At 54.3% G+C, this 7,694-nt stretch overlaps 2 protein-coding genes across 6 annotated transcripts in view; both read left to right on the forward strand.

Moving 5' to 3' along the window:
• INCA1 (inhibitor of CDK, cyclin A1 interacting protein 1) overlaps positions 1 to 5,188 on the forward strand; it is a 25,077-nt gene extending 19,889 nt beyond the window's left edge. The window contains exons 2-7 of one of the 2 annotated variants that reach the window (XM_011994704.1): positions 1,353 to 1,434; positions 3,060 to 3,173; positions 3,396 to 3,435; positions 3,692 to 3,888; positions 4,372 to 4,537; positions 4,764 to 5,188. In XM_011994704.1, coding sequence (XP_011850094.1) covers positions 1,391 to 1,434; positions 3,060 to 3,173; positions 3,396 to 3,435; positions 3,692 to 3,888; positions 4,372 to 4,537; positions 4,764 to 4,913 — 711 coding nt within the window. In that variant the 5' untranslated portion in view covers positions 1,353 to 1,390 and the 3' untranslated portion in view covers positions 4,914 to 5,188. Of the gene's footprint in view, positions 1 to 1,352; positions 1,435 to 3,059; positions 3,174 to 3,395; positions 3,436 to 3,691; positions 3,889 to 4,371; positions 4,538 to 4,763 lie in introns of those variants that run through there. The other variant, XM_011994705.1, reaches the window with a different exon arrangement.
• A 457-nt stretch (positions 5,189 to 5,645) lies between these two features.
• The window catches only part of CAMTA2 (calmodulin binding transcription activator 2), a 20,951-nt gene continuing 18,902 nt past the window's right edge, over positions 5,646 to 7,694 (forward strand). For 2 of the 4 annotated variants that reach the window (XM_011994699.1, XM_011994701.1), the window contains exons 1-3: positions 5,880 to 6,369; positions 7,033 to 7,127; positions 7,330 to 7,433. In XM_011994699.1, coding sequence (XP_011850089.1) covers positions 6,365 to 6,369; positions 7,033 to 7,127; positions 7,330 to 7,433 — 204 coding nt within the window. In that variant the 5' untranslated portion in view covers positions 5,880 to 6,364. Of the gene's footprint in view, positions 5,730 to 5,879; positions 6,370 to 7,032; positions 7,128 to 7,329; positions 7,434 to 7,694 lie in introns of those variants that run through there. The other 2 variants (XM_011994700.1, XM_011994702.1) reach the window with 2 other exon arrangements.

Below are 7,694 nucleotides of genomic sequence, written 5' to 3' on the forward strand. Positions count from 1 at the left end.
AAAGTGCTGGGATTACAGGCTTGAGCCACCGCGCCCGGCCTAATTTTTGTATTTTTTAGTAGAGAGAGGGTTTCTCCATGTTGGTCAGACTGGTCTCGAACTCCCAACCTCAGGTGATCCACCCGCCTTGGCCTCCCAGAGTGCTGGGATTACAGGCATGAGCCACCACACCCGGCCAACTTTTTTTTAAAATAGAGATGATGTCTCTCTGTGTTGCCCAGGCTGGTCTCCAACTCCTGAGGTCAGGCAATTCTCACGCCCCGGCCCCTCAAAGTGCTGGGATTAGAGGTGTGAGCCACAGCGCCCAGTCCACACACTTAACTTTCACTAACCAATCATAGTTGATTCATTAAGAACCCTCAATTCTGTCACTTCTCTTACCCCCAAATGCCTCCGCCCCATCCAATATCCACTGTCATTATTTTTCAATTTCATTGTTCCATATTGCCAGTTGTCACTTAACTGCCATCTGTAAATTTGACTTATTTTGCACATTTAGCTTCAGAAGATTTGCTTTCTCCTTTATCTTTTTACCATATCCACTTTTCCTGTGCTCACTGTCTTCAACCTAATGTTCAATTAATAGTCCAGCACTACAAATACCTTTTTCTTTTCTTTTTTCTTTTTTTTTTTGAGACAGAATCTTGCTCTGTTGCCAGACTGGAGTGCACTGGTGCAATTTCAGCTCACTGCAGCTTCCTACTCCCTGGTTCAAACGATTCTTCTGCCTCAGCCTCCCGAGTAGCTGGGATTAGAGGCATGTGCCACCATGCCCAGCTAATTTTGTATTTTTAGTAGAGATAGGGTTTCTCCATGTTGGTCAGACTGGTCTTGAACTCCCGACCTCAGGTGATCCGCCTACCTTGGCCTCCCAAAGGGCTGGGATTACAGGCGTAAGCCACCGTGCCCAGCCGCTACAAATACCTTTTAAGCTCTCTCTTTTTTTCAGCATCCATATGTTCTTTTTCCAGTCTCTAGATCTGCTACTGGTTTCATCCCTACAGACATTATATGAATGAATGTCTTTTTTTTTTTTTTGAGACGGAGTCTTGCTCTGTCCCCCAGGCTAGAGTGCAGTGGCATGATCTCAGCTCACTGCAACCTCCGCCTCCCAGGTTCAAGCGATTCTTCTGCCTCAGCCTTGTGGGTAGCTGGGATTACAGGCGCACACCACCACGCCCTACTAATTTTTGTATTTTTAGTAGAGATGGGGTTTCACCATATTGGCCGGGCTGGTCTCGAACTCCTGACCTCATGATCCGCCTGCCTTGGCCTCCCAAAGTGCTGGGATTACAGGTGTGAGCCACCATGCCCAGCTGGAATGAATGACTTCTTTTCCATTATCCTCCCAGCACCAAAAAGGAAACTAGCTACCCAGCCCAGTCCAGTCATGCAGGTGCAGGATGATGGAGGCAACATCATCCCCTTTGCCAAGTGAGTCCTCCCACTGGGTGGGGAGCATGGGGAGGGGATGGAGGGAATATTGCATGCCTGGGTCCTTCCCTAAGAGGATTAGGAAATAAAGAACAGGAAATGCAATGCCTGGTCTCAGGGGATTGATGATTCATTAATTTATTCAACAAATAGTTTGAACACTACAGTGTTCCAGGGACTGTATTAGGCACTGGAGATTCAGCAATTAGCAGGATAGAGGTCCTGCTCTTGTAGAGCTTACATTCTAGAGAGGGGAACACATTCTAGAATGTGTAAACAAATAAAATTTCAGCTAATGATGGGTACTATTTAAAACATAAAACACAGGGCCAGGTGTGGTGGCTGACTCCTGTATCACAGGGCCCGGTGTGGTGGCTCACTCCTGTGGTGGCTGAATCCCAGCACTTTGGGAGGCCGAGGCGGGCGGATCACCTGAGATCAGGAGTTCAAGACCAGCCTGGCCAACATGGCAAAACCCCATCTCTACTAGAAATACAAAAATTAGCCAGGCACGGTGGTGCTCGCCTGTAATCCCAGCTACTCGGGAGGCTGAGGCACGAGAATCGCTTGAACCTGGGAGGCGGAGGTTGCCGTGAGCCAAGATCGTGCTATTGCACTCCAGCCTGGGCGACAAAAGCGAAACGCCATCTCAAATAAATAAATAAATAAATAAATAAATAAATAAATAAATAAAATTATGAAATTTTTTGTGAATTTTTTTTTTCTTTGTGAGACGGAGTCTCGCTCCGTCCCTCAGGCTGGAGTGCAGTGGCGCCATCTTGGCTCACTGCAAGCTCCGCCTCCCGGGTTCCCACCATTCTCCTGCCTCAGCCTCCTGAGTAGCTGGGACTACAGGCACCTGCCACCGCGCCCAGCTAATTTTTTGTATTTTTAATAGAGACGGGGTTTCACCATGGTCTCTATCTCCTGACCTTGTGATCCGCCCGCCTCGGCCTCCCAAAGTGCTGGGATTACAGGCGTGAGCCACCGCGCCTGGCCTTTTTTTCTTTTTTGAGACAGAGTTTCTCCCTTCTGGCCCAGGCTGGAGTACTATGGCGCGATCTTGGCTTACTGCAACCTCCACCCTCTGGCAGGATTCTCCTGCCTCAGCCTCCCAAGTAGCTGAGATTACAGGTGCCTGCCACCACGCCTGGCTAATTTTTTGTAATTTTAGTAGAGACGGGGCTTCAACATGTTGGCCAGGCTGATCTTGGACTTCAGACCTCAAGTGATCCACTTACACTGGCCTGCCAAAGTGTTGGGATTACAGGCGTGAGTCATCACGCCCGGCCAGTGTTCGTGTACTTTATGTGTGGCCCAAGACAATTTTTCTTCTTCCATTGTGGCCTAGGAAGCCAAAAGATTGGATATCCCTGGTATAGAGCTTAGACTCAGTGAGATCTGAGGGTCAAACTACAGCCAATCTCCACCCTCAACCCAGCTTCAATTTCCTTTCAAGGCAGAGGCCTTATCACCTTCTTCAGCTAAAGTGGTTAAGAGAGGACACGGCCTGAGGGAACCTGGGCAGCTTTATAGTCCCATGGAAAGATGGGATCACTCACTTCGGGTGAGTAGATTGCTGTAAGGGAAGAGCCAGACCTGAGCCTACCTTGTCCTCCCCTCAGGTGTTCCAGGGTGGTCAGCCGATCTCCACCACCAAGGTTGCCTTCCCAGAGCCTCAGACTCATGCCCCAGCGTTATGGAGATGTCTTCTGGAAGAACCTCAGTCAAAGGCCCAGGTGAGTAGAGGAGAAAATGGATACCAGCTGGATGTGGTCTTAACTGGATTAAACTACCATAAACCCATATAGCAATAGGCCCTAGTCTGGGGTTAATTTCCCACTGGCTGGTGGACATTGTAGCTCCTAATGACAGAAAGGAGGTTGGGAGAGATTATCAAAGAAGCAATATGGATGGACGTGTCCCCTCTGCACTTATAGCCCCCTTTTTGTTCTTCACAGCCTCACTTGGCTGGAGGAGCAGCACATTCCACCCATGCTGGTAAGACAGACCCTCTGCCTTCAACAGTTCTCTGTTAAAATTGCACCCACTGCTATCCTGTCCCAAGCTCTCCTCATCACCGCTTCCCTATGGTATTCCCCAACCAGTGCACTTCCTTTCTATGAATCAGTCATCATGTTTTTGAGATATCACAGGGGTCTTCCTAAGACCCCGGACTCCCTACCTAGTTCAATCCAAGCTCCCTTGAGAAAGCCAGTTCTTTTTTCTAGCTCTTTTTCCCCATTCTCTGGCACAGAGAGCCACTGGTTGCTCCCAGCTTGGTCTGTATCCTCCTGAGCAGCTCCCACCCCCTGAAATGCTTTGGAGAAGAAAGAAGAGGAGGCCATGTTTGGAAAGAATGCAGCAGCAGGGGCTTGGGGGTGTCCCCGCCCGGGTGAGAGCTGTCACTTACCACCTGGAGGACCTAAGAAGGCGTCAGAGCATCATCAATGAGTAAGGAAGGGAGACATCTAGGTTCTGGCAGTCATGCAGGATTTGGGGACGGAACAGTTTGAGCTAAGGAAGGGGTTGAGAGCTTTGAGGGGAGGTTTGAGGGGAGCTTTGAGGGGAGACTGCTTGGGAGGAAGCTGTGGGCTTTGGTGTGATTGAAACAGATTTCTGTAATATGAAAAGGAGGAGGGAATTGCGGTAAGGAGGATGAGCCACTTGAGCTGGAAGGAGTAGAAACTGGATCACTGAAGACAGGAAAGCAAACCATAGAACTGGAGGACAGTGGGGAGGCTGGGGTCGCCTCTGGGTTCCTAGACAATATGCTTCAGTCTGAGGGGAGCAGAAAATTGGGAGTGGAGAGTTAGAGGTCAAATGACAACTCCCTGGAGTCCCAGCAGGAAGTATTTCAGAACAGAAAGGTGAAGAATGGAGAGACAGGAAGCCTGGCCTCCAGGTACTTCTCTCCTCAGCCTAAAGTCTCCACAGACTAAAGAAGGCCCAGTGGGGCAGCTCTGGGGCTGCATCTGAGCCAGTGGTGCTTGGCGAAGAGGGCTGTGGATTTCCCAGCACCAATGAATACCCTGATCTGGAAGAGGAGAGGGCAACCTATCCACAGGAAGAGAACAGTTTTCTGACTCCTGGCAGGGCCCAGGTATTGTTGGAGTGGAACTGGGTGGAGAGGGAGTGACGTGGGTTTCTGGTCTTGCGTGGAGATGCAGTAGAAGCTGAGAGCCAGGTTGGAGAACTGGATTTGAGAGGAACAAAAATAAGGTAGCTGAGAGCCAGAGACTTTGAGGTACCTAAGCTTGGGTACTAGGAAATCTGGAAAAAAAGACCTACTTTTCCATTCTCTTTTTCAATTTCTCTCATCTTTACAGCTGCTTTGGTCTCCCTGGAGTCCCCTGGGTCAGGAGGCGGCTTGTGCCTCCAGGCAGCTGCACACTCTGGCCTCCTTCAGCACTGTCACAGCCAGGAGGAACCCCCTTCACAATCCCTGGGGGATGCAGTTGGCAGCGTCTGAAGAGTAAAGAGAAACCACCGATGCCGAGATACTGGTGGTGCCCCAGGGACCCAAGACTAGTTCCGTCACTAGAGTCACCCCCATTGCTGACATGAAGGCGTTTCCCCTTCCTTAGCCTCTCCAACTGCCTTTCCCATCCTCTGAACTAGGCATTAACAGCCCCCCTGGGCTCCCAAATCAACCCACCGCTCTCACAGGAGCACCCCAAGTCCTGTTTTCCTCCAGGCCCCGCCCCTGGCCTTGTGTTCTCTCTGCTCTGTTATTAAAAAGCAAGCAAGTGGAGCCCGAGTTGTCTTTCTTCTTGGGATGCAGCGATGGAGAGGCCAATGGGGAAGGAGGGCTCCTTTCGCTTTCTCGAGGACTCAGCTACAATGAAGTCGGGCTGGGTCCCCAAATTCAAGGAGTCTTGTCCGAGGCGAGAAGGGTCCTGCTCCCAGTCCTGTGTTCCTCTCCCGGCCCCTCGGGTTCCAGCACCGGTCGGCCGCCCCTGCCCCGTTCTCTCGGACTGGGAGTCCGTCGGCCGAGCTTCCGCCTCCAGGACCCTGGAATCCTGCCCCTCAGCGCTGCTGCCTTTTTGGGGACTTCCCAGTAGTATGTCCCTCGGCCTGGCTCAGAGCTTCAGAAGCCGAGTCCCTCTGCCCAGCGCCCCACCCAGAACCCCACGTGTGCTGACCCCAGGTTCCCTTCCTGACCCCCATCCCCTTAATTGGGAAGCCCCGCCCCGTGCGCAGTGACGTCGGACGCCGCTGTCAGCCGGCGCTGGGGGGGGGGTCGGTGTGGGGTAGAATGGCCGCTGCCGCCGTCACCCGCGGGACCCCGGGAGGTAAGAGCCAGGGCCTCTCGCCCGCCTCTCCGCCCCCGCGCCAGGGGGCGCAGCTCCTCCAGGCCCTGACGCGGAGCGCCGCGCCGGGGACCACCGTCCCTCCTCCCCGTTCGTCCTCACCTCCCGCTTCCGTCCTCCTCCCCCGCGCCAGGGGGCGCCGCTCATCGCAGGGCCCCACGGCAGACCAGCGCGTGCCGGGGACTGTCCCGGAGACCCCCGCACCCGGCACCCGCACTGTCCCTCGCCCACCGCGTGCCCGCGGACTCTGCTCCCGGCTTCTCCAGAACATCCCTCTATGCGGGCGGGACCCTCCCACCTCGAAGGTTCTCCTGGGACCACCACTCCGCCGAGGGGCCGCCCAGAGTGCCAAGTGTCCGATCCGGCGCCGCCCAAGTGCGGCCCAAGGACCCGCTCCCGCTCCGCACCCTGGCAGACTGCCTTAGCCGGGACTGCGCACCTGCGCCCTGGGGCGGAGTCCTTACCCCAACCCCAGCTTCACTGCACACAGTCGAGCCCGACGGGCCTCCTCCCATCTCCATCCTGGACACCTGGCGGAGCCCGTGCTGAGAGCCTCCTCCAGCTCCCATCTGTTCCCCCAGAAGGGCGGGGGGCTCAGGCTGGAGCCAGAGCGGTAGATGGGGTAGGCTAGGCCTGGAGGCCAGGGGAGGCAGAGGCGTTTGGGGAGAGGGAGGTAGAGAGGGCTGTCAGCTGGAGGGCGGGTAGTCCTGAGGGTGGGAATCTGGGTGTCTGGCCCAGATTCTATCAGGTCCTAACCAACCTGGAGGAGAGAATAGGTTAGGCTCAGTTATCAGATCTGCCCTTCCCCCTTGGAAAAATCAAATAGAGAAGGAACTCAGGGCGTGTCTTCTAAAGGCCTAGCTCTCTACCGGAGGTAGAATCTCCTGCCCTGCCCCCAGGATCCTGGCTGTCTCGCCAAACCATCCTCCAAGGACCGGATGGCCTGAGTCCCAACCCCCAGGACCCGACCCAGCCATAGCCCCAGTCTGTGCAAAAGCTCAAGCTTTAGGGCCTCTGAGGCCCCAGACCTGCCTGTCTTCTCCCCTCCCCCACCCCAACCCATTTCTTCCTGCTCACTCTTTCTGTCCAGTCTCCTCACTCATATTGACTCCGGGCACCGTGTCTGGTTCTCCCTTCTACTGTCACATCACAGTCAGCCCCTCCCTCCCTTTCCTCATCCTTCCCAGATACTATGACCCAGTTCTATACTCACTCCCCACCTCATACTTCTCATCCTGGATTAATGTGGGGGCTTCTGCCATGACCTTGTTCTCTCCCTTCCCAGCACAGACTCCCCCTCCCCCCGGCCCCTCAGGCCGGGGGTGACCTTGCCCCCCGGAACCCTCACCATGAATACCAAGGACACCACCGAGGTTGCTGGTAAGTTCACAAAGCAGGTTCCCAATGTGGCCACAGCCTTTCGTTCTCCCCATGCCTTAGTAGCCCTCTAATTCTTGGATTCCTTGTTCTCCTTAGTGAGGTTTCAGTTCTCCCCAGTGCTCTGCATTGCCTTCAGCCCTTTCCCCTTGGACAGGGATGCCCCGGGGTAGCACACTAAACCCTCCCTTCTAATCTCCTTTAGAAAACAGCCACCACCTGAAGATCTTTCTCCCCAAGAAGCTGCTGGAGTGTCTTCCTCGCTGCCCGCTGCTGCCTCCGGAGAGGCTACGGTGGAATACAAATGAGGTTTTCTAGGGAGGCTGGGGGTTGGGGCCCAGCAAGACCTAGTAGGCTGGAGGAGGGTGAGTGGGGGGTCTTTCTGTGTCTCTCGACACTCTTAACTGCAGAGCACCATTCTGAGCTCTTTGGGGATCATAGGAGAGGTATAAAGAACATGGATCTTGGCTGGGCGCGGTGGCTCACGCCTGTAATCCCAGCACTTTGGGAGGCTGAGGCGGGTGGATCACCTGAGGTCAGGAGTTCAAGACCAGCCTGGCCAACATGGTG

Source organism: Mandrillus leucophaeus, unplaced genomic scaffold (genome assembly GCF_000951045.1).
Source record: "Mandrillus leucophaeus isolate KB7577 unplaced genomic scaffold, Mleu.le_1.0 Scaffold46, whole genome shotgun sequence".
Classification (NCBI taxonomy): Eukaryota; Metazoa; Chordata; class Mammalia; order Primates; family Cercopithecidae; genus Mandrillus; species Mandrillus leucophaeus.